A 26,430-nucleotide genomic window follows, 5' to 3' on the forward strand; every position below is an offset into this window, starting at 1 on the left:
GGTTTGAGAAGCTGAAAGCTTGAATTATGGCTCCTGGGACACGGGAAGCTGATGAAAATTTCACTCCAAAGTCTGATTCCTACTCTTATGCCTTCGTTTTATAAATATATATATGTGTATGAAATAAAAATAACCTTTTCCTCATAATTTCTACTTGAGAACTGCCCTCAGTTTAGCTGAAATTCCATTTTAAATACCTATTGGTTGGGTAAAGACTTGTAATTATGCTCAAAGCACAATAATACTTGGTTTATTTCCGATGTCACCTAGGAAAGTGTGACTTTAGTGTGATGCAAGTGATAAGAAAGAAGCAATTCTTGTCTCCCCAGGTACACCCCACTGGGGTGGGGGAACCCCTTTCAGTTCCTCCAAGCAGTTTTGATGTGTGTGGAGAATCACTGAAGTTCAGATTGTGGATTTCAGTTTAATCCTGCAGTCATGTTTGATGCTTGTTTGTAATGATCAGAAATTCACTTCTCAGTAGGTCTGGTGATGGGATCATGGCACGAGATACTTTCACAGGCAAGATGTGCCTGTAGTTGTATGTTTGAAAAACTGGCTTGGTTTCAGATACAAAAAGCATTTCACTGTCCCAGCTGAAGGTTAAAATACCTCAAACCTTTGCAGATGTGGTGTGAAGCAGGGCTAAGATTGGTCTGGGAGTTTTCACTCTGTTTCTTAAGCTCTGGGAATTCAGCTGTGTGGGTCACGTTCAGCTTGGGAATAATATAACCATCATCCCTCTTAAGTTACTAATTGACTGTAATTTTCCAGAAATGGAGTTGTCGTTTGTCCTTTTACATATAAGGAAGACCACAGTCTGCTAGTGCTTCCAAAAGGATGCGTAACATCATTTATTTATGGGCACAAAACTATATCATGCCTTGATGGAAGCTCTCCGGAGCACCTTCAGTGCTGGCTGTGCTTCTGGTGCCCATGGAGCTGTGGTCCTTTGTCTGGTGCCATCATGTGCCTGTGCCCCTGATTTTCAAATAATGCCATCTCTCCCAGAGGAGAGGTCCTGCAAGACCATCTCCTGCACTGGCAGCTGCTCAATGCTCCAGAGCTTGTGGAGCATTTAGCACCACGTACATGGGGCAACAGACCTTCAAAGCTTAGGTTTTGGGCAGCTGAAGAAACCTCCTACTGACAGTATACCAGGAAAGAAACATTGCAACCTACTGCATCATGTTGTATGCCCTGAATATTACTTCTTTAGTTATGTTGGCATGATTGCTTCTCACTCAACCATTGAATATCCACATTTATGCTGAGAACTTGATGGACTGAGTCTTAGAATCATAGAATCACCAGGTTGGAAAAGACCCACTGGATCATTGAGTCCAACCATTCCTATCAAACACTAAACCATGCCACTCAGCGCCTCATCCACCCGTGCCTTAAACACCTCCAGGGAAGGTGACTCAACCCCCACCCTGGGCAGCCTGTTCCAGTGCCCAATGATCCTTTCACAGAAAAATTTTTTCCTAATGTCCAGCCTAAGCCTCCCCTGGTGGAGCTTGAGGCCATTCCCTCTCGTCCTGTCCCCTGTCACTTGGGAGAAGAGGCCAGCACCCTCCTCTCTACAACCTCCTTTCAGGTAGTTGTAGAGAGCAATGCGGTCACCCCTCAGCCTCCTCTTCTCTAGGCTAAACAACCCCAGCTGTCTAGGCCATTCCTCATAAGGCCTGTTCTCCATCCCCTTCACCAGCTTTGTTGTTCTTCTCTGGACTCGCTCCAGAGCCTCAACATCCTTCTTGTGGTGAGGGGCCCAGAAATGAACACAGGATTCGAGGTGTGGTCTCACCAGTGCCGAGTCCAGAGGGAGAATAACCTTCCTGGACCTGCTGGCCACGCCGTTTCTGATCCAACCCAAGATGCCATTGGCCTTCTTAGCCACCTGGGCCACTGCTGGCTGTCAACCAACACCCGCAGGTCCTTCTCCTCCAGGCACTTTTCTAGCCACTCTTCCTCAAGTCGGGAGCTGCACGGGGTTGTTGTGTTCCAAGTGCAGGACCTGGCACTGAGCATTGTTGAACCCCTCCTGTTGGCATTGGCCCATGGATCCAGCCTGTCCAGGTGGCTCTGCGGAGCATTCCTGTCCTCCAGCAGCTTGACACTCCCACTCAATGTGGTGTCATCTGCAAGCCGAATGAGGGAGCGCTTAATCCCCTCATCTAGATAATGGATAAAGATACTAAACAGACTGGTCACAGCACTGAGCCCTGGGGACACCACTTGTGACTGGCCACCAAATGGATTTAGCTTTGTTCACCATAACTCTGCTATGGCAAATGTTGTCAAAGGCTCTACTCAAGTATGGGTAGTTAATATCCACATCCCTTCCCTCATGCACTAGGTGGGTCACCTGGTCATAGAAAGAGACCAGGTTAGTCAGGCAGGCCCTGCCTTTCTTAAACCCATGGACTTAATCACCTGCTTATCCTGTAAGTGATGCGTGAGGGCTCTCAAGATGATCTACTCCATAACCTTTCCTGGCACCAAGGCCAGGCTGACAGACCTGTAGTTCCCTGGATCCTCCTTCCAGCCCTTCTTGTAGATGAACATCTTCCTTGACAACCTCCGGTCAATTGCAAGCTCCGCAGTTAGGCGGTGCTGCTGACAAATGATGGAAAGTGGCTCAGTGAGTCCATTTGACATTTCTTTCAGTGCCCATGTGGATACCATCTGGCCTCGGACACCTGAAAGTGTCCATGTGGACTAGCAGGTTGCAAGACATTTCCTCTTGGATTATGAAGGCTCTATGCTGCTCCCTGTCCCTGCCTTTCACCTCAGCAGGCTGGGTACCCGAACAACTGCTCTGAGCATTAAAGACTGGGACAAAGAAGCCATTAAGCACCTTAGCCTTTCCCCCAGTCTTTGTCACTGCATTTCCCCTGCATCCAATAAAGGCTGGAGGTTCTTCTTAGCCTCCTGTTGCTAATATATTTATAGAAACATTTTTATTGTCTCTTACCTCTGTAGCCAAATTAACTTCTAGTTGGACTTCGGCCCCTCTAATTTTCTCTCTGCGTAACCTCACAGCATTGTTGTAGTCCTCCTAAGTTGCCTGCTCCTTCTTCCAAAAATGAAGGGAATGGAGAAGGAAGAAGCAGCACCGGTTGATGTGATAGGTTTTTTGTTAATTTATTTTTATTTTCTCTTTCTGTTTGGGGTGTTTTGTTGTGTGGACACTGTGATGTTTCGTGAGGGCTATGTTTGATCTGTGTGGGACTGTGTGTTTTTATGCTGCTAGGGCAACTGCCCTTCCAAGGGAAAGAGATAACCTTGGATTTGCCTAATGCACAGGGGACATTGCCAAGTTGTGGGAGAAATTCAAACTGGAAGGTGAAGGCTGGAAAAGATGCGTGTTGTGGTGTAACCCTCTCTCCTCCATTCTCTCTCCTCTCTCAGGCAGTCTTCTGCATTTTGATCTCCTTTTCTGAGTCCTTCCTTCAGAACACAACCCTGTTTTGCTAACAGCATCATCTCCTAAATCTCCTCCTGTGATTCAAAATTCAGGGGTTAAGGGAGATGATTTTTCCCACCATCCATGCTTCTTTAAGCTTTTATCTCCTCTACATTTATTTGACAAAATTGTATATGGGATTTACAAGATTGTTTTTCAGGGAGCTGCTCCATGCTATAAATAAGAAGCTTCGGGATATCAGGGGCTGGAAGATCCGGAAGGGGCCACGGAGATGATCCGAGGGCTGGAGCCCCTCTGCTATGAGAACAGGCTCAGAGAGTTGGAGTTGTTCAGCCTCAAGAAGGAAGGCTGCAGGGAGACCTTAGAGCAGCTTCCAGTGCTGAAAGGGGCTCCGGGAAATCTAGGCAGGGGCTCTTGATCAGGGAGCGCAGGGACAGGACAAGGGTGAAAGAGGGGAGATTGAGATGAGATCTTAGGAAGAAATGTTTTCCTGTGAGGTGGGGAGGCCCTGAACCAGGTTGCCCAGAGCAGTGGTGGCTGCCCCATCCCTGGAGGTGTTCAGGGCCAGGTTGCATGGGGCTTGGAGCAACCTGATCCAGTGGGAGGTGTCCCTGCCCATGGCAGGGGGTGAAACTGGATGGGCTTTAAGGTCCCTTCTAACCTAAAACATTCCATGGTTCTATGAAAGCCGAAATCTTCGTATTTTAGTTGGACAGCTGAATTTACAAGGAAATTGTAGTGATTAAGGCATGGACCCCATCGATGAGGCAACAAGTGAGATCACCTCCGTTGAGAAGATGCAAACCTTATATAGTGTTTCTGTATCCAGTCAGCAGCTACCCCAGTGGATTTCCACCTGTGAGAATCCCACAGTTACAGCGATAGAGTGCAACCCACTATTTACCACAGATGTGCCCCTTATCTTCATGTTTTCTGTTTAATGCATTCTTTTCTTATAAACTCCCAGGTCTTGGTAAAGATTCCAAGGTCTCGCCAAGCTAGCAGGCATGAGAACACCAGCCGTTTGCTCTGTGCTTACTGCTTATATTGCAGGTATTCAAGGCATCGGCCACTTGTCCCACCATACACGCCACAGTGAAATCTTTCATGCCCACAGGAAATAAGTAGGAAAATATAGCCGACTGCCTATCTGTGCTGTACTGCCCATTTTTTTTATATTAAAAAGGAAACAGTCCTCAGTCTGAGTCTCCTTGGAGATGTGTATTGAATCTATTTCAGCTTAGTGATTGCAAAATCTTGCTTATTGCTTTTGTGACTGCGGCGAAGAGACAAATCACATACATTAATATAGAGTAACTCATCATACGATGGATGCTTTATGGAAAGCATCCTTGAATATTTTCCAGCTGTGTTCCTCTCATTTGTCTCGGAGGACCGTGTCCCAGGGGATTCTACCGAGTAATTCCTTGAAGAGCTGGAGGTCTGCTTTCCTGAAATTTAGTGTCCTGACTATACTCCTCACCTGTCCCACATCCCTCTGGACCTTGAACTCCACCAGTGCATGATCACTGCAGCCCAGGCTGCCTCCGATCCTAATATCACTGATGAGTTTGCTTCTGTTGGTGACCATAAGGTCCAGTATTGCATCTCCTTGGGTTGGGGTCTCTATCAGCTGAACTAAGAAATTATCCTCAATGTACTCCAGGAGTCTCCTGGATTGCCTACAGCTGCTGTGCTACTTTTCCAGCATATGTCGGGGTGGTTGAAGTCCCCGAGTAGGATGAGAGCTTGTGAGCGTGAAGCCTCCTGTAGCTGGAGGAAGAAGACTTCATCAGTTGGTTCTCCTTGATCAGGTGGTCTGTAGTATACACTGACCACAAGGTTCCCATTGGTTCTTCTGTCCTTAATTATGCCCCACAAGCTTTCAGCCTTTTCGTGGCTACTCTTCAATGACAGCTCTTTACATTTTATCCCTTTCCTGAGACAGAGAGCAACACCTTCACCCCTCCTTCCCAGTTTGTCCCTTCTGAACAGCCTGTAGCTGTTGATAGCCGCAGTCCAGTCATGGGATTCATCCCACCACGTTTCTGTGATGGCAACTAGCTCATAGCTTTCTAGTAGCACAGTAGCTTCCAGCTCCTCCTGCTTGTTACCCAAGCTTCATGCATTAGTGTAAAGGCAATTCAGCTGAGCTGCCAGTAGCATCACCATCCCAACCAGATGGGGGTGTATGAATGTTTGTTCACTGCTTCAAATATTTTAATAATACATATTTATTCCAGCTTTCTGTCTTGATCACTGATGCCATTCTCCAGGTGTCTGCTATCTCCTTGCAAATAAATTTTATTGATGGAATTTTTTAATTATAAAGGATAAAATGTTGTTTACTTAAATCCTCTGTAATCAGTTTGTTTTTAGCAATGGCAAGAAGGAAGAACTGGCCCAGGGCCCTTTTGAGCATACTCCTCTGCTTAGAAGGGGCTGAAGAAATGCTTCATAAATTGAATGACAGGTCAAAACCTCTTTGAATTAAACATGCATGGAGTCGTGTTTGGAGTGGGGTTTAAAACGTGAGTTCTGGAGAAGTGAGGAATAACTATACAGGTTGATTATTCCAATTACTTCTTTCTAATGATGTTGAAAATCTAGTCTTATGGAGAGGTTGTTCTGCAATTAAAGGTAGATTTTGGTAGCGCTGTTGGGGCATGGCACTGCCTGGAGAGGAAGACGGTTGAGTGCTTGAGTGACAGGCAAGGTGGTGTCTACTCTGAATTTTGGAAGATCATAAAACCTTAGAATGGTTTGGGTGGGAAGAGACTTTAAAGCCCGTTCAGCTCCACCTCACTGTCATGGGAAGGGACACCTCCCACTGGATCTGCTTGGTCAAAGCCCCATCCCGCCTGGCTTCGAACATTTTTATCTTCATGTTTTCTGTCTAATGCGTTCTTTTCTTATTAACTCATGGGTATTAGTAAAGATTCCAAGGTCTCACCAAGCTAGCAAGCATGAGAACACCGGCCGTTTGCTCTGTGCTTGCTGCTAATATCACAGGTATGCCAAGGCATCGGCCGCTTGTCCCAGCATACGCACCACAGTGAAATCTTTCATGCCCACACAAGAAGATACATCCACAGCCTTTCCCTCGTCCAGTAGGCAGGTCACTGTCAGAAGGCGATCAGGTTAGTTTGGCAAGACCTGCCTTTCATGAACCCATGTTGACTGGGCCTGATCATCTTGTTGTGATGTGAGGCTGCAAAGGTGATGCTGCAGAAGGAGACGGGCAGTGATGCTCCAAGCCCTGCCAACTCCAATTAAACAGGCACTGCTCTTCTCCTCTGGTATCTTGGGCCGTGTGTGATGCTTTGTTATCAGCGATGCAGATGGTAGTGCACATCCCCTGCGGGTGAAGTCTTATCGACCCTGGTAGAGAGGTTTGTTTTTGATGTTTCTTAAAGAGCAGAGAGGAGCAAAGTAAAAATACAAGAGTTGTTGCACAGCGCAGGACAAATCCTGGTGTTTCAGCCTGTGAGGGGATCATTCTCCAGCGCAGGACGATCTGCTTTTCCCCCAAAATGAAGACCGAATGGTTTGTTTGTGACATCCCATAGCAGCTAGGTCTCTACCCTGTTTATCAGCATCTAAAGACTTATTGCAGGAGGGATTTTGCATTTCAGCCCATTGCTGTGGTGAGAGTAGGGCTGTGTGTGCTCCCGAGACCTTGGTGCTCGACCTGTCAATCTTAATTAAGCCTGCAGTAACGAGCACCGCTGAGATGCCAGTGAAGAATTGGTAGGGGAAAGGACGGGAAGACTTAAGTTGGCTGTTAGTTACATGTGAGACTATTGATTAGTCCTGGAAATCATATTTAATTAAAGTAAAGCCTTCAAGGTAGAAGAACTGTGGTTATGCTTGGTGTTGGGGCTTTCCATCAGCCCTCCTCTGCTTGGTGCCAGTTCTACCTCTGCTGTCAGTGAGATGAGGCTGAAACAACGATGAACTGAAGCCTTTTAAACCCCTCTTCATTAGAGATGCTGCTAACAAGCCAGCAATGCTGGAGACGCTGTTTGTCCGAGTTCTCAGCTGCTGTGACACTTTATGCAAATCCTCATCTGAATTAATTTGGGCAGGGGAACACAATTTAGCAAAGAGAAATAGAGCAGATTTAGTGCTGGTGGGAGACGTGGAGCCATCCATCAGCATGACAGCTCTTCATGGGGAGGAAAATATCCCCTTACCTAGGAGGCAAGAGCAAAGCATGTGCTTTGCTAGCTCAAATCCAGTGACTCCTGCAGAACTCTGGGATAAACAGAGATGCTCCCCAGAATTTAGAAGATCTGCCTTGGCCGGGGCATGGTCTGGGTGTGCATATAGGTGCTGATAGCATGAGGGAGATGGGGAGTATGAGGCACGGTGTAGTTTATGCTCGTGTGCTTTGGCCTTGGCTGTTCAGGCTTGTGTGTATTTATCAGATCTGGGAAACTTGTAAATTCCTTCTTCTCTGGTTGAGTAATTAGAGATGCTTCTACAGTGCACCACTGTCTTTCCTTTTGCATTTAACACTCTTAGCAGTTTAGCATTTGCATTCCGTAGCTCAAAATGATGGGGTTTTTTGTGGGTTTTTTTTTAACACGTAAACCGATATTATCTTTTTTTGCCCTAACCCTTGATTATGATGTTGGGGTGTGCGTGTCCCTCGCTGTGTGTTGAAATGTTGATTTGCCAGTCATGACTCCTTTCAGGCTTTTTGGTGTTTTACGGTGAGGAAGAAGTGGGTCTTTTCCTATCAGAGGTCCATGTTGTGAGGGGATGCCCTCTGGCTGGGTTGGGGTTGCTGGGCTTGTGCATGTTGTCCCAGTATCGGGTACTGGCACTGCAGAAACTGAGCGGTGGAGAGATGTGCAAGACTGCAGCATCCTTGCCTGCTTGCTACCAAGCAGTGAAACCCTCTGCCATCACCTCTTGACCCTTTCAAGGGTTTGCCAGCCAGTGGTACCCAGCAGCAAATGGATAAGCCAGCCTAGGGTGAGATGCCGGGGTCAGCAGGTCCCAGCGTCCTGGCACAGCTTGAGGAGCTCTGACCTAAATCTGGGCTTTGCTTGTCTGTCGGGCAGGGGAGAAATCACTCCTGGGATGAAAATCTCATTAGGAGGGTGGGAAAGGGAGGATTATGGTTTACTATCTGCCCTGATTATCAACATTGTTAGTAATAATAAAAAGGTTAATGATCCACAAGTCCGTTAGTAGAGGGTTTTTTGTCCTGCTGCTGAAGCACCTCACTTGTGCCTTGCTGTGCCACAGGCAAAGCAGATTTTTCTCCTGAGTCACTGCCAAGTGGGTCAGAAGGGATTTTTAAGGCTGCAGGTGCTCAGGAGAGCCCTGGAGCTGGTGCCTTTTCATGCCCTTGTACTGATAGTGCCCATCTGGGCACCTCTTCCTAGCGAGGACAAGCAGAGTGGTTTGCACCAGCACATTTAGCAGAGCTAAATAACTCCATAAATAACCACCTGTTAATCATGGGGATGTGGGATCCTGCTGTGGTAGGCAGAGTGCCAGTGGATGTGCAAAAATATGTTGGTGACCCCAGTTCAGCCCAGATCTCCGCACCCAGTGGAAATTAATGAAGACAAGTTCGTTTGCTCTAGTGCAGAGCTGAGAGGTGATGCTGTTAGTAGCCGTGCACACTGACTGCAAGGAGACTCTTCTTATTTTGCTGCAAAAGCCCCTTTAAATTATCTCTGTGGAGTTGCTTTAATAGTGATATAAAAACAAGTAGGGAAAAGAAAAATGACAGCCAAACCCTGAGTTAGGCTGTCTGGTACTTGTAATTTGTAGAGTTTGTATTTTGCCCTTTTTAGCTGGGAAAAGCAAACACTTTAGGAACAGTTCCATTTTAGTAATAGATGATTTGTGAGAGCTGAAAGGTAGTTATTGGGCTGCTTCAGAGTAAGCTGCTTAACCTTTCACATTCTGTGTATATATAAATGTAAATATTCTTGTGGAGGCCAGAACTGAAGCTCCTGCTCTTTTCTCTTTCATACATGTTTTTGTCCTCTTCAAGAGCATCCAGTTATACTGGATCACATTATTTCTTTGGGCAATATAGAATGAGGTTGGCAATAAGCCCACGGCAAAGAGGGGAAAGGAGAAGTATTCTTGCTTTATGAAGGCAAATATACAAATATTCGTCCCAATCTCTGCCTCGTTCTTAGTTGATGTGCATTCACTGCTGAGTTTTGTAAGGTGTACATCACTGTGTCTGGTTTCTACTGAAGTCCTTTCGTAAGGTTTAATTAACCATACAGGTATGTATGGGAGAACCTTGGTCACGAGATACTGTACCTTACTCTTTGTTGCTGAAGTCCTGATTGCTTGGTGATTGGCACTATTGTATTGCCACTATTGTGGGTTTTCTGCCATGCCTTCCCTCTGGCTGCAGTCCCATTGGAAGGATGCCCCTGGAAAAGTGAGCAATGAAAACTTCCTGGGGTCAGCTGTGAGGATTACCATTCCTGAAATAACTCAGGGGATTGAAAAAACAATAATAATAAAGATGGATTTGCTGACATCTAGCTTGCCTCAAAGACTGTTGCAACAACCAAACAGCCCAGACAAAACGGACAGCTAAATTTTAAGCATTTTTTTCTTAATTTAATAGAAAATGACACTGTTTTCTTAATTTAATGGAATATTGTACTCTGTTCACACTATCAGTGTAACTCCTTCTCTTCCCACTGTGCTGGAGCATCCACTGAGAACATCTCCCAGAGCTTGCCAGGGGTGCCTTTGACCAGCACCAGAGGCTTTCAAGCAGGAAAACAAAATCTGCTTCTTCTAATTTAATGTTGGTTTTAATCTATGTCTGCAGCAGCAGCCTGCTAAATTCTAAATCAAATCAGAAGGTGGGGATTGAATTTATTAAGCTTCTGCTTAATCCGGGTGCAATAATGCAAGACTCTTCAAGAGCACTGAATCTCTTTGGTTTTACTGGGAATCTGGTTTAAAGAAAACAAAACAGATTGAGGTATTTTTATTGAGAGGCTGAGGGAGCTATTTCTAATTAATGCTTACGCCTCATTCAAAGGTGTCCTTAAGAAGTAAAGAAACAATTCTTTCTGCTCTCACAGATAGTGACATTGGAGTGTCAGGAGGTTAAGTGATTTGCCCAGGGTTGTATCTCCTGAGCCTAAAGTCAGGCTAATCCTTTGGTCATGGTGCTTTGAGGCACGCTCACCTACCCTTTCCCTTCATAGCAAGCTCCTCTGAAAGATCAGTGAAATGGCTCAGTGTTGGGGTCAGTCTGTTCAATATCTTTATCCGTGAACTTGACAAGGGGATCGAGCACTCCCTCAGTCTGTTTGCAGATGACACCAAGTTGTCCATGAGTGTTGATCAGCTTGAAGATGGGGAGGTTCTGCAGAGGGACCTGGACAGACTGGATCCATGGGCCATTGCCAACATGTTGGCGTTCAACAAGGCCAAGTGCCTGGTCCTTCACTTGGGAAACAACAACCCAGTGCAGCTTCAGGCTTGGGGAAGAGTGGCTGGAAAGCTGCCTGGAGGAGAAGGACCTGGGGGTGTTGGTTTACAGTGGCTGAAGATGAGCCAGATGGCCAGGAAGTCCTGTGGCATCCTGGCTTGAATCAGCCACAGGGTGGCCAGCAGGAGCAGGGCAAGGATCGTCCCCCCTGTGCTTGGGACTGGTGAGGCTGCACCTCAAATCCTGGGTTCAGTTTTGGGCCCCCACTCCAAGAAAGACCTTGAGGGGCTGGAGCATGTCTGGAGGAGGGGAACAGAGCTGGGGAATGGATCTGGAGCCCAAGGATTCTGTGAGCGGCTGAGGGACCTGGAAGGGACCTGAGGGACCGCCTGGAAGCATGGTTTTGGTGACATGGTGGCTCTCATCTGTAGGAATTTAATTGGGAAACATACAGCATATGAAGCTTCTTTGGAGGGAGCAGGTTGTGGATGCTGGAGGCAGGGAAGGCAGGCGACGTGAGCATGGTGCTCCAGTGTGCCCCCACCGTGGGCTGCCTCCAAGCCTTGGCAGGTTTTAATTAAAGCTCACGTTGTGAAGATCTTAGAATGACAAAGTGCTTTTATTTCTGCTTTGTACAGTTTGACATACTTGTGATTTATGGGTGAAAGAGAAGAGTTGGATGCGGGTTTGTGTAGCAGCCTGCCCTGCCTGGAGGGCTTGCAAGGGCAGGGCAGTGAAAATGCTCAATGAAACAATTGCGGTCCTCTTTTTGCGTGTGTATGTGTGCTTGCACGCACAAAAGGCCAGCATTATAGAGGCCTGGGGAAATGCATTCATAACAGCCTATTCTCCCTAGCAGCCTGCAGCTATTTTAGGAAGTGCTTGGTGCAGGGAGTGCTTGTGCTGGAGGAACGATCACTTTTGGGGTCTCCGAGCTGGGGCACGAGTTACTGCCATAGCTCCTGAGACCCTGCAAACACCTCTGTCTTATTACCCTCTATCCTGTGCAATCCCTTGCGTGTGTGTGTATACAAAGAGTCTTGGAGAATCTAATTAATATTATTACAAATACTACCTAATATTATAAAAATTCTGTATTTTTATGGTTGGGATGGCTGATGAAGTCTTTCAGCACTAGGTTCTAAGTCCGTTGCTGCATGGTGGATGCTGAGAACTGATATGCTTCACCACTGGTTCCCACATCTCACCTGGGTGTTGGATGGCTCCTGGCCATGGTCAGTGATGGATTGCCAAGAGGGGCTGATGTAACCTTTTACTGCTGCTGGAATTGGACACAAATTCCATCCACAAGCACCACCCTGGTTTTTAGATTGCTTTGGGTTAAACGTGCCCCTCTCCGCATTTGTCTGCCCAGGCAGGTCTGTGGCTCAGCCCAGCCCCACGTGCAGATAGAGAATTTGCAGGACTCCAGCCAAAACCAGCAACTTTTTGTTTCTGAGGCTGTTTTGAGCCGGGTACATCCTGATCCCCAGCTATTTTGGGCATTTCTAGAGTGTGTTTGATCTCTCTTCTGCTAGGATAGGGCTGGCACTGGATGAGACTGCGGTGGTGGGGATGAAAAGGCAGGCAAAGCATTTTGCAGGAGGAGTGAAAGCTGCAGCAAAAGTCCATAAAGCCCTTTCCATAGTGTTGGAGCCTGGAGAAACTGGGGCAAGGTGCAGGGGATGAAGAAAGCCAAGTGATGCATTGCCAGCTGCACCTACTCCTTGTTTCATGTTCCAACCAAAAATGGAGTTCCAGGCCATGCTGCAGGTATATTGCATCTCTTGGAATGCTGCTTGCTTGAGCGGACAGGAGAGGTTGGGCAGGGGGTCCCAAAACAACCCCTTCCCCGTGCCAGCTTCCCTTCCTCGTAGCAGGGAAAGAACTGAAGTTTTGTGGGATGCTAGAGGTGATGTGCTGAGGAAAGTCTATTTATTTATTTTATTTTCTCCCCCTCCTTGATAAAACTACTGTTCTGGCAATAAATTTGTGTAGCTCCATTAAGATCAAAAGGTTCCTGCTGCTGTAGCTATCGAGCTGCTCTAAAAATAATTATAGGCGATACATATAAAAATCTATTGCTCTTCAGCTGCAGACCAGTCTTTAAGACAGCTGCTGCTGCTCCTTTAACTCTTGTGTAGCTACCAGTGTTATTGGGCCATTGTGTGCTGGGGGTTTGGTTTTAAGATGAGTGCCAAAACTGTCTTTGGTGCTACAGTGCTTGTGTCGCCTGGATAGAATCATAGAATGTCCTCATTTGGAAGGGAAGCACAAGGATCATCGAGTCCAGCCCCAGAGCCTGCACAGGACAACCCCAACATTCACACCGTGGGGCTGAGGGCTTTGGCCAAATGCTTCTGGGATATTGTCAGGCTTGGGGCCATGATGGCTTCTCTGGGAGATGTTCAGTGCTCCATCACTGGGGGAAGAACCTTTCCTAATGTCCAACCTACCAACCCTGTGTGTTTTGTGTAAGAATAAGTTTATACAGCTCTTACTTTAAGCAACACTGAGAGTTTGAAGCCCCTTGGAGCTTATGGGTCCATGCATAGAAACAAAAGCTGGACTCAAGGTGACTCCCTGCAGGGATGGAGCAACTTTGGGTTCCTTGTTCAGAAGACCTTACCCTGGCAGCTCCATAAGCAGGGTAACTGGTGCCTGCTCTGGCAAAAAGAAAGGTGGGTGTAGAGGGTGAGGGAAACCCATCCATGGAGGTTGTAGCATTGCTACTGGGTCTACGATGAATTTGTCTCCTGGGAGCAAGTACTGGAGGTCTTAGCACACCAACAGTTACTGGCTCTGCTCAAGGGGGTGCTTCTACACAGCCTGGACAGAGTATTTATCTCTGCATCATAAAAGCAAATTAAATCTCATTAGCAGAAGGTGTTGTGGCTCTGAATAATGCCATAATCTCATTATGTGTGAGCATTGCTGCTTGCTTTTGGTTTTTGTCCCTTTATGTCTGGGTTGTATGGGTCCACCTTTGGGATTTCTCATCAGGAGCATAAACATGACCTGAAGTTTGGAGATGCTAAAAAGGTTAAATGTTGTATCTAAGCATTTTTCTGGAGCCTTGCGGCCTGGTTTGCCTCCAGCTGAAGAAGTTTGCTTTGGCATCTTCTATGGTCTGTTTAGCTCCATAGTGGTGGGTTTGTGCAGGCATAAAAGATTCCAGTATTGCATGTATGCTGGGACAAGCGGCCGATGCCTTGGTGTACCTGCAATATTAGCGGCAAGTACAGAGCAAACGGCCGGTGTTCTCATGCTTGCTAGCTTGGTGAGACCTTGGAATCTTTATTAAGACCTGTGAGTTTATAAGAAAAGAATGCATTAAACAGAAAACATGAAGATAAAGGGCACATCTGTGGTAAATAGTGGGTTGCACTCTATTGCTGTAACTGTGGGATTCTCACAGGTGGAAATTCACTCGGGTAGCTGCTGACTGGATACAGAAACACTATGTAAGGTTGCGTCCTCTCAATGGAGATGATCTCGCTTGTTGCCTCATTGATGGGGTCCGTGCCTCAATCACTGCAGGTTTGAGTTAGGGCTTGCTCTGTAGGGAGCAAGCCGTTATAGTTTTGTGCAAAAGAAATATGTTCTGGTATACAGTCTGCTGGGGTTAAATCGCATTATTTCATAAAAGCTTCTAGAAGGCTGTTCTGCTTTCCTCCCCGCCCTCGCCCCTCACTGAAATTAAATTTCACATTTACCTTGAGTCTGTACTCTGCTTTGTTAGATTGGTTGCAAGCTAGCGTACACCATGTCCACGGAAGCCTGATTGAAAGTCTGACTGAAAATCAGACTCCCGGTCTATAATTTACCCCCAAGATCTAAAATTAGAATATTTTTTTCTGAACTGAAATATATGGTATAGCTGCACTGGCTTTATAATGAATGTGGAATTGTATCCATGGAGAATTAATGTATTTATGATTTAATTTCCTGAGGTTTTCTTCTGTTTAAGCTTTTTCTTTCCTTTTTTCCCCCCCTCTCTTTCCAGTACACTAGGGTCTGGATTCCTGACCCTGAAGAAGTTTGGAGATCAGCAGAAATTATCAAGGATTACAAAGAGGGAGATAAAAGCCTCCATCTGAAACTTGAAGATGAAACTGTAAGCTTTTGAATGCCATTATTCTTTTCAGTAATTTAAAGCCTCATAATAATGTGTAAAGGAGCTGGAGCTATCATGTATTTCTTTAGGAAGTGTTTTGAAATGTGTTTTATTGCCTTAGCACTTCCAGCTTGTCCCTTCTCGCTCCATCCCCAGATACTTCTGTTAAAGCAGGTTGCAAGAAAAGCCCTTGACCTCTCTCATCTCTTTTCATCCCCTGGCAAAGTTGTAATAGTCTGTGATATGAGAATTAATTTTTTTTCATAGCAGCTTGGTTAGAAATACCAGTTTGTTTTTTGCTGCTGAACAAATTGGGAAGAGTGCAGCCAGTGGCATCTACTCAAACTTGTGTACCAATGGAAAAATCACATAGAGCACAGAAGTGACTCTATGCAACTGCTTCCTCCATGCCTCAGTTTTTCTCTTTAATCTTATGTAAAACTCCTTTTTCTCATTTTTTTTAATAAAAACCCTCTGAAATACAGAAATAAGAAACTGATTTAAATGTAGATGTCTTTTAGCAAGTGCTGCTTTCAAATGCACGAAACAGTGCAGGCTCACAGCATGTCTGCAGCTGGTGATAAATCATTCCTAAAGCAGGATGGAGGCTCGGAAAGAGCAGCTGCTTTCTCTCCTGCACAAAAAGCTCATAGGATGGGATGTTGATTAACAGTGGGGCATTGCAGATGAAATTAACTCTGGCCAAGAAGGCCAGCAGCATTCTGGCTTGGATCAGCCATGGTATGGCCAGCAAGAGCAGGAAAGGGATCATCCCCCTGGACTCGGCATTGGTGAGACTACACCTGGAATCCTAGGTTCTTTTTGGGGACCCTCATTCCAAAAGGACAATGAGGGACTGGAGCGTGTCTAGAGAAGGGGAACAGAGCTGGGGAAGAGGCTGGAGCACAGGGATCCTGGGGAGCAGCTGAGAGCCCTGGGGCTGTTTAGCCTGGAGGAGAGGATGCTGAAGGAAGACCTCATCACTTTCTGTGGCTCCTGGAAAGGAGGTTGTGATGAGGTGGGTGCTGGTCTCTTCTCCCAAGAAACAAGGGATAAGATGAGAGGAATTGGCCTTAAGTTGTGCCGGGGAGGTTTAGATTGGATATTAGGAAAAATTTCTTCATGGAAAGGATTGTCAGGCACTGGCAGAGACTGCCCAGGGTGGTGGTGGAGTCGCCATCCCTGGAGGTGTTTAAAAGATGTGTGGATGTTGTGCTTACGGACATGGTTTGGTGGTGGAGTTGGCACTGTTAGATTTAAGGTTGGACTTGACAATCTTAAAGGTCTTTTCCAACCTAAATGATTTTGTGATTCTGTGATATGCATCAGCTGCAAAATTTGGGTGGTTAATGGGGAGGAGAGCAGCCATGCTACATACCCACCATGAGGTACGTTTCCCATGTGTGATGCCTGGTGTTGCAGGAAGAATAAATACATTTTTCATTAAGAATTCCACCTAAACAAACTTTTTTTCACTGAGCAGGCAGGGTTTCCTTAATTGTGCAGAGGGTGATCTGCTCTGTTGCTAAGAGTTAATAGAGGCCACTTTCTCCTGATTGAAAATGTTCTGAGGAGGGTAAGTAATTCATATCTCCTGCCAGCCAACCATTTCCCTACTGTGGGGAATGTTTTCACCAAGTTACTTAATGGCAAGATGGAGAACAGGAATGAGACACGCTTGATTAGGCTGTTCATCAAAACAATTCTTGCAGAGCAGCGCAAGTGTGGGGCATTTGCAGTGCATGAATGTGACAGATTTGCAAAGAAGGTCACTCATATTGAAATCTGCCTCCAGTGCATGGTGCTGTTGGCTCTTCCTAGATTAGCGGCCTCAAGTTGCGCCAGAGAAGGTGCTAAGTTGGATATTAGGAAAAATATCTTTCCTGAAAGAGTGGTGAAGCACTAGCAGTGGCTTCCCAGGGCAGTGGCAGAGTCCCCGTCCCTAGAGGGATTCAGAAAATGTGCAGATGTGGCACTTCGGGATATGGTTCAGTAGGCGCGGTGGTGTTTGGCTTACAGTTGGACTGGATTATCTTAATGGTCTTCTCCAACCGCAATGGTCCTATGATTCTGTCAGCCCCGGCTGCACTTCTTGTCCTCCCCAGGTTGCTCAGCCAGCATGGGGCTGCTTTATGAGAAGGTAAAAAATAGATGATGCACCTCTGGGTGATGCTTATTCCTCTCCATGGTGATAAATCTGGATGAAGAGATGCACAGATGTCACCTCACTGTGCCTTGCAAGCACCAGACATGTTCTTGGAGGACTATGAGGCACTGCCCCTTGCTTATTGATGGGCTCCCTGCCCAGTAGCCCTGTGGTTGGACCTCCTGGATTCACTATCCTGTGTCCCTAAATGGTCCCTCCTGTCCCGGCATGTCTCTATCAGTCCCTGTTCCAAGTCCTATCAGTCATCATTTGAGCATATATTTTTCTCTAACGACATGACACTTTGTGCTCATGATGCATGCATGATGCTCATGTTGGGTTTGTTTGTGCCATGCCACGCGTCTTCTTGTCCCTGCCTCCTGGTGGCATCTGATGCCAGTGTTGCCAGGAGAAATTGCTGAGTACTGCAAACCGCATTCTTCTTTTCTGGTTGAAATCTTCAACTGCTTTAGTGCTTGGTGTTAAAAAAAAAAAAAAGTTTTTTTTTCTGTTTAATCTGGGTATTTTCCTGGAAAATAAAGGTTCTGAGAAGTCCTGCAAGGTGTAGCCTTTTTGTACAGCTGAGTTTAGACTTAGCGTCAATAAAGCACAAAGTTATTAAAGGATTACTAGGTGTTGTAGATGCTTAATAAGCATGTCACTGTCAAAGTGAAACACAGGAACATCTCATTTTGGGGTTGTGCAAGAGACCACTAAATACTTACTCCCAGAGACCCCTGTTTGATGCTCTTCTGAATGAAACCCTGCCTGGACCCTCGTCATGTCAGGCTCAAAAGCTTTAGAGAAGGGGAACAATGCACTTGTACATCAGATGGAGATACCAAGCATACATGTCTTTGGGGGTTTTGAAGCAGTTGAGAGCCCTTTGTTCCTGACCACCTGCGTGCATTAGCTGACTGTTTAGTGCTTCTCTTTTTGTGCTTGTGCTTTAAGTGAATTTTCATGGATGTTGTGGTTTCTGGCTGTACTCTGTATGCAAGAGTACTCCCTTCTGAATGAAGAGCTCATTTTTAAGTATCACGAGGGATCCCGAGTGTGTTTGCCATTAATATGTGAGACTGAGTGAAAACTCTTGAAAATTGGCATTGGCAACCTGAAACTGGTGTATAAAACAAGCCTGAGGTTGTCAGATGTGCTGTGTGAGCCTGTCCTTGTGCAGCTGGGTCAACTTTTCTTGTGCTGTTTGCGCAGGCAGTAATCCAGTGCCAATGCAGCAGTAGCAGTGCCCTTCTGCTTGTAAACTGGGATTCCATCCTTCTGGGTGCCAAATATCAGGACCCCTTCCTGAAACACTCCATGAGAAGCAACATTACAAGCAATTCTTTTTTTTCCCCACTGCAGTGGGGAAAAAGTTACACTTTTGCTTTTGTTGGTGGCCCTGCTGTTCATTTGAGATGAGCTAAGGATAGTGAGCGTATTGGCAGCCGTATGCTTTGACAGCATAACCCGGCTCTTCAGATATTTGAAGCAGCAGGGACCATGTCCTTCTCTGCCTGAAGGAGTGTAAGGTTTTGAGTGTGAAAGTAACTTGAATTAGAATGAGTTGAGAAGTAACTCTGATGGGAAGAATATGGTCTGTTTTGAAATGAGGCTGCCTTTCAAAGAGCGTGAAGATGCTTAGATCAGACAAAGCTGTGGTTCTCTATATGGTACCTGTTACTGCTCAGAGCTGGCCACAGGCCTTTATCCCCAAGACTGGCCTGAAAACAACTCAAGTGTGCTGAGGTTGGTGCTTGTGGACCATAAGCATCCACCAGGACCATCTGTTGGCCATCTCCAAGCCATTTACAAAGGGGATGTCCTGATTTCTGGCAGTGTGGGACAAGCAGGATCATCCAGGTCCCTGTAGCATTTAGCCCAAAGGGGCTTTCATTCCAATTAGAGCAGGAGGTACAGGTATTGACCATATCAAGCTGGGGTTATAAGACAGTAAAGGAGCTGATGGGTTTTGTGTTTTCACATTCCTCATGTGTGTCTTTTTAGCTCTGCGAGTATCCTATCGACCTCCAAAGAAACGAGATGCCTTTCCTTCGCAACCCTTATATCCTGGTGGGAGAGAATGACCTGACTGCCCTGAGCTACCTGCACGAGGCTGCAGTACTCCACAACCTCAAAGTCAGGTTCCTCGAGTCCAACCACATCTACACATACTGTGGTGAGTGTCCAGGCCACATGTCCAGCTCCTGGGAAGCAATGGATTAGAGCATGTCCACATAGAAACCCTTTGATAACACAAGCCAGAGGCTGTATTATGAGGAAAGTCCATGGGCTTTGAATTTGGGGTGGCTGCAAGACATGAGTGTGTGCGAACAAGCTTTATGTTACAAAACTAGAGGTGGTTTTTAAGGGCTGTTGCTCTGTGAATGTCATGAGCTCATGGTCTTCTTGGTGGAAACACCTTGTCAGATAATTTTGAGGCCAACTTTGACAGGTGCTTGGTGGTGTGAGGGGGAAATGTAGGACTTAGCAAACCACTGGAGAACATCAGCATGTCAGAAAGATGAGATCCAACTGAGAAATGCCCATAGTAGGTATTCATCCTTAAAGAGCGGAAGTCTATGCTGTATTGGGCTTATAATGAAAACCAGCTCTGAGATATTTGATGTCCCAGAAAACTGCACAATTTATCCAGCCATGAGAGGCAAAAACTGTAGTTACATTACAGAGAAGACCATGAAGATGTGCTGGTAGTGTTGTTGCCAAGCTATTCTTCTCTTCTTTCTTCTGTGAGAGAAACTCCTTTCTGGAGAAGTTTCCATCCAGCATTTTACTGATGCCCAGAGAAAATGGGTATCAGTGATAGTGGTCAGCTCTGTGTGTGGGAAAGAGTACCAAAAAATCTTGCTACATGGTTGTTTCCTGCCTTTTCCTGATAACTTTTGGGTCATCTAACTCTTAAATTCAAACCAGAAAGAGGACAGGCATGAACTTGGGTTTGTCATTCCTGGGCAGGGTGACTTGCCATTCAATTACCTGTGAATGGATGGCGATGATTTGCAACTTAAAAAAAAAGAGAAAGAAGGCAATTCAGCCATTTTTATTATGTTACGTTGGAGAACATTGAATGTTGAACCCTCTTGCTGGCACTCAAGATGGCTCAGCTAGCAGTGGGGGTGAGTAGCTGTTCTTTAACTGATGAGTTGAAAGATTTCAGTGAATGCAGATGACTATTTCTGTGGCAGGGTTAAGGCTGTTACGGGCAACCGTGATTAAATGTTGCAGCTTTTGTTGAGGAAATGCTTGGCAGGAGAAAACTCTTCTTTAGAATAACACCTTTGAAATGCGTGGCCTCAGTGTCTGGTAATAGTGGTGACTTTCCTTTAAATATATTATAGAATCATAGACTCACAGAATGGTTTGGGTCAGAAAGGACTTTAAAGCCCATCCAGTTCCACTCCCTGACATGGGCAGGGATACCTCCCACTGAATCAGGGGCTCCGAGCCCCATCCAACCTGGCCTTGAACACCTCCAGGGATGGGGCAGCCACAGCTTCTCTGGGCAACCTGGGCCAGGGCCTCTCCAGCCTCAGGAAAACATTTCTTCCTAAGATCTCATCTCCATCTCCTCTCTTTCAGCTTAAAGCCATTCCCCTTGTCCTGTCCCTGCACTCCCTGATCAAGAGCCCCTTCCCAGCTTTCCTGGAGTCCCTTTCAGTACTGGAAGCTGCTCTAAGGTCTCTCCAGAGCTTTCTGTTCTCCAGGCTGAACAATTTCTATGGCATGATCTGTAGTGTAGAGTGTTGGCATGGCTTGCAGCCTTTTGCAGCTGCATGTGTGCTCCCAGGCATCTACAAGCTTGCTTTCAGCCAAAATCAGTGAGATTTCATTGGTGCAGCTTCTCATAAATGTTTATGTTGATCTTGAGCACATGTTAATGAAGATGCATAGCCATTCAGGCTTAGCAAGTGTGGGTCTAGCTACAAAGCCCCATGCAGGTGCAGTGTACTTTGTGCACTGGTTATAAAATAGTTGAGAAGGGAAGAAAAGTGCTGAGCAGGGCAATGGCGAGGCAGCAGGCTTGTTTTCCGTGACTAAGGGAGAGAGGTGCATGACCCTAAAAGAACCAAGTTGCAGACAGAAGCCAGGCTTGGCGAGGTGAAGCTGTTGTGTTGATACCCCATGGAGATAAGTAACATGACTTAACTGACCTTTGCCTTCTGTTGTGGGCTAAGCCAGGTGTCTTGGTGTTTGCTGCAGGCTGAAAGTTCCTGTACTTTGCTGTAATTTGAGCATGCCCGTGCCCTAAATCGACTGGACTGGGAGCAAAGCACCAACTCCCTTCCATCACGTGCTCTCTGGAGCACCTTGCAATAACAATCTAAAACTGCAAAACCTGAAGGTGGAACTCATGAGTGCTGCAATTTTGCAGGGTGCAAAGCAGCTCCCTCAAGCCCGTGGTAGCATCATGCATGACTTTGCCTCTCATTAATTCCTGGGCTCACTTACTCCTCTGGGCAGGCACGGCATTCCTAGAGCCGGAGAGGAAAGAGACTTTAAAGCTTTCATGCAGGCTCTGGCATTCCTTCCCTGTGATTTATGCATTTCATTTTGATTTGAATACATTCTTTCTTATGAGCTTTCATTTGGGATTTAAGCCAGGGGAAAATCTGGGATGTTTGTTTGGGTCTAGCAGAGCTTTGGTTGCATAGGAATAGCTTTTCCGAAGTGGCGGCTCAGGTGCTCAGGCACTTTTTAGCCCTTCTTCTCACTACTTCTGCAAAGCCTGGCTTCAGACAATGACGGTTATTTTATATTTGCTCTTCTCACCAGTTTTGTATGCCTCTTCTGTAGTTGTACTGGAGCTTATAGCCTTGTTATTAAAGCACAGCACTTTGAACGAGATGCTGAGATAAGAATTAGGAGTCCATCCCCATTACCTTCTCATCTTTTTTTTCTCCAAGCAACGTATTTTAAAAAATTGATTGAAACATCTAACACAAGCCTGGAAAAGCCTGCAATATTAACTCACTGCCTGCTTTGTAACATATCTGTCTATTTATCTCTTCTAAGGTATCGTTCTTGTTGCCATCAATCCATATGAGCAGCTGCCAATCTACGAACAAGATGTCATCTATGCGTACAGTGGCCAAAACACAGGGGATATGGACCCTCACATCTTTGCAGTGGCAGAGGAAGCCTATAAGCAGATGGCCAGGTGAGTGAGTGCTTAGACAACGGGGTTGGATTGAAGTGTCTGGCCCAAAGCAGGCAAATACCCAATTAAATATTGCAAATATGCAATTAAAGTGAAGTTGTGGAAAAGATTTTCCAGATTTTCATCTCTATTGAGATTATGAGGTCTTCTATTGTATGTTATCTACCCAGTGTGATCTTCACTCATGGGTGCTGTAGCTCTGTCTCTCTTCTGCAAGGTACAAAACTTAGTTCCTGTGTCACCTTTCCTTGTGTGATGCAGAACTGCTTCATGCTGAAATCTCTTTGAGGTCAGGTATTTCTAATTAATTCTACTTGCTGACTTGACCCCATTATTGGTTGGCAAGATAGCCGGGCAGGCTGGGCTGATGGGGATCTCTGTGGTCCTCAGCATCTCATGGGCTCAGAGCAACCATGATTCAGATAGGGAACCTTCTCCTGTTGCTGCTTGGATGAGTTTCCTGGAAGAAATTCAAACCTTTCTGCAAATGTCATGCTTAATAGCTTGGAGGAAACCACATTTCGGATAATTTGGTGAGATAATCAGGCTAAACCCAGAAGCTAAAGTTAGTTGTCTTTATGGAGACACTATGATTGTAAGTTAGGCGGTGACTGGTAGATATTTGGAGGTATTCATGGGTCCTTCAGATAAGCGTCAAGACCAGATGAATGTAGTGGGGGTTATATTTTATTTACTTCTGTGTTTCTTGTGTTGCTGAGGACAGATGCAGAATAAATTTAAATTAGATCTTAGGAAGAAATGTTTTCCTGCGAGGGTGGGGAGGCCCTGGCCCAGGTTGCCCAGAGAAGCTGTGGCTGCCCCATCCCTGGAGGTGTTCAAGGCCAGGTTGGATGGGGCTTGGAGCAACCTAATCCAGTGGGAGGTGTCCCTGCCCATGGCAGGGGGTGGAACTGGATGGGCTTTAAGGTCCCTACCAACTCAAACCGTTCTATGATTCTAAGATTTTGTTCTTAGCAGATAAGCCATGATCTAAATAAGAATTTGAGAAAGATGAAAATTGTTGCACTGGGGATCATTTTATTAGTTATCTTGACTTGCAGTGTGTTTAAATTTTCTTGTGGATTAGCTAAAATTTTTATATAGTCCTGGCTTTTAATAGCAGGAGTAAGCACCGAACTTTTTACCATGGGTTTCAACCAGTTTTCTGCTGTCTTGGCTTTAAGTTCGGATGTATTTCTGATGAAGGATGAGCCTCAGTTCAATCCCAAAATGTACCTGGAGGAGCATTGCCATGGGCAGAGATCAAATGGATTGTACCCAAACTGGCTCCGGCCTGCAGTTCATATATCTTGTACATGCTTGTGCTTTGGGCAAAGCTGCTCTGGGAAGAATTCAGGAATTTGGGGAGCTATCTATGGAAAGAGGGGGCCTTAGGACTGTGAAATCCAGGCTAAGCAGCGATCTTTGTGGTTCTTTGTAGAAGATATCAGTCTGCTGTCCCATGTGGACAGGACCCATGGATTTTCTTGGGCTCACACCTGAAATAGAAGGCATCTACTTGCTTTTCAACTTAAGTCTGTGCTAAGGAAGACTTGGTGTTTTCCCACACCCCTGCATATTTTCCAGGCAGCGAGCTAACTGGCAGCTCCAGCCAGAGATGGTCAGCTCTGCTCTCCTCCTTACCATAGGAAATCTACTTTTGACAGCCACCTATAATTGATAACTGCTGTCTCTGGTTAGGATTGCTCCGTTTGCAAGGGGACGTGGAAATAACAACCTTCAAAGCTGTTAAACAGGGCACTTGCTGTTGCTGTTCAGTGCTGCTCTGGTGGTTTCTGTCTTGGGCTGATATTACAGTAATTGCAGGCTTGGGTACAGAAGTGGGATTCAAATGGCACTGAGAGGAGATTGTAATGTGGATTATAGGAATCTGCCTGGTTATCTGAAATATGCCTTAAACTGTACCACACTATATATTAAATCCGCAAGCTTCTGGGTGGACATTGCATTCTCCGTGGTTTGATCCAGGCTTTTCCCTCTACCATGCTTCAGGGAGAGTGGTGGTGCTGCTTGAACAGGGTGTGTGGATGGTGTGACCTGTGGGTGATAGATGTAGTGCCTTCTTTCTTGCTCTTTTAAACTGAATTACTGACTCTGTGAGATGCCTTGTATCTGCAGCTCTGCTTTAAGCAGTTGGGATGCACGTGAGCATGAGTGGACACAGGTGCTCAGGCAGCTCAGCCACCAGGACTGAGCTCTGTGAGCATGTTATACCTAAAGTGGTGCAAAAATATCACTTATTCTGCAGTGTCTTAGCTTTTAAACAATTGCATTTATGTCTGGTGCATGCTGCAGACCACAGATAAAACTTAAACGTGTGATCTCAGAAAGTCAGATTTGATACGTGACTAAGAGCAGGAAACCAGTTTCTGGCTGGCCTGGACAGGCTGAGAGAGTTGGGGTTGTTCGGGCTGGAGAAGAGAAGGCTCTGGGGAGACCTTAGAGCAGCTTCCAGGGCTGAAAGGGGCTCCATAAATGTATATAGATGTATATAAACTATAAAATGTATAAAATCCAATAAATATATATATGTGTATATGTTAGCTTTATTAGTGTCCCAGAGCACGCTGGGAAGACTCAGTTGAGGTAACTGAATGGAATTGAGTGGGTGGCAAGGAAAAAGGGCACAAAAATTTAAGATTCTCTGTTCACTGAGAAAAATTTGAAACAATTAGATTTTTAATTCTTTGGGCTTCTAGCATACCATTGTCATGTAAAGGCAGGGTTCTGGGGCAGAACTAGAAAGACATGTGTTGGTGTGCAAATGTTAGCGAAGTTGTCCTGTGCTTTCTTGCACCTCATGTAACTGTAAAGATTTGTTGGATCCTGACTGGCATCAGGAAATGCCAATTTAAAAGGAAAAAATAGAGAGGAGAAAAGCTGTGGGTGAACAGAAGAAGGGGCTGCAGAGGGTGGATAACAACATCTGATCCCTTTTTGGGAAGAAAATGGTTCACAAAGCATCGGAACACCTACTGTGATTTGGGCATGTGTTAAAACTCCCCTTCAAATGAAAACTTTCCCCAAAGAGGATGTTTGGCAGAGAGTTGCTTTACAGCACTTGCATGTGAAAGAGATGAAGAAAAGGGCAAGTGATTAATATTCATATGTGACAGCCTCTAATTTTTCCAGTGACCAGCTCTTTAGAAACTCTCTGCATACCCAGTGTGAGACTAAGCGCACTCAGTTTATTGAAACAATATTGTTTTAGGCAAAATACACAACATGGAGTTAATTTGCTCCAAGTGCTGCTACCAGAGGTGGTGGAATGAAGTGTTGGGATGGTGAAAGGATGGACTACTTAGTGTTTACGAATGGCTGAGGCTGTGTGGTTCAAAGCAATTTGTGCTCTGGGACGTGTTATCTGCTGGGCGAAGCAACCATCTCCTCCTCTGGTCTTGATCTCCACTCCTCTGATGCTACCTCGCAAGGTGTGTTGGATGTTGGTGCCTTTTACACCCTTGGGTGCTGCAGAAGGCATTTTGCACTCCTGAAAGTGCAGCAAAAGCTTTGGGGGAGCATCCAGGATCGCCTGGAGAGGCAGCACAGCTGCCAATACCCTAGCTGAGTGCTTCTTGCTTTACTTAGAGGAACAAAAGATCCCTTCTGTGCTGAAATCCCAGCGGTGGCTCTAATTTCTCTGTGTGTCATCACTCTGGGCAGAAGCCTTGAGCTTAGCAAAAATTCCCCTCAGAACTGTATTTCTGCTGCAATTAGCTTGACCAGCAGCTTTCCACACCTTAGCACAGATTATTCCTCACTCCTCACCCTGACCCACATTCCTCTTGGTGAACATGTCCAATCAGTTGTGGCCAGCTCCATGGAGGTGACTGAGGTTCATACAGTGACAGTGCAAGACCAGTTTCCCATTCCCTGCCTTTGGGGGCTTTACTGAGAGGTTAGGTGTTCCCCTCCATGTCTACAACCCCGTTTTTCTTCTTCCTAGCTATCCTTAGCTTGTTGGTATGGTCACCATGTTGTCTCCTGGTACTGAGCTGACTCTACTGAGAAGTTCACTGCAGTGTGCTACAGTAGTGGGTGTAATTGCACAGCTTTTCTCTCTTTGGCGCCTGTCTTTTCCTTTTCATAGAATTGTAGAGTG

At 45.8% G+C, this 26,430-nt stretch overlaps 1 protein-coding gene across 3 annotated transcripts in view; it reads left to right on the forward strand.

The window, feature by feature from the left end:
- The window catches only part of LOC138733824 (unconventional myosin-Vb-like), a 177,955-nt gene that overhangs the window by 14,808 nt on the left and 136,717 nt on the right, over positions 1–26,430 (forward strand). For all 3 annotated transcript variants that reach the window (XM_069881306.1, XM_069881309.1, XM_069881308.1), the window contains exons 2-4: positions 14,875–14,985; positions 19,136–19,307; positions 22,163–22,307. In XM_069881306.1, coding sequence (XP_069737407.1) covers positions 14,875–14,985; positions 19,136–19,307; positions 22,163–22,307 — 428 coding nt within the window. The remainder of the gene's footprint in view (positions 1–14,874; positions 14,986–19,135; positions 19,308–22,162; positions 22,308–26,430) is intronic.

The sequence above is a fragment of the Phaenicophaeus curvirostris genome, assembly GCF_032191515.1.
Source record: "Phaenicophaeus curvirostris isolate KB17595 chromosome W unlocalized genomic scaffold, BPBGC_Pcur_1.0 scaffold_35, whole genome shotgun sequence".
In the NCBI taxonomy this organism is placed as follows: domain Eukaryota; kingdom Metazoa; phylum Chordata; class Aves; order Cuculiformes; family Cuculidae; genus Phaenicophaeus; species Phaenicophaeus curvirostris.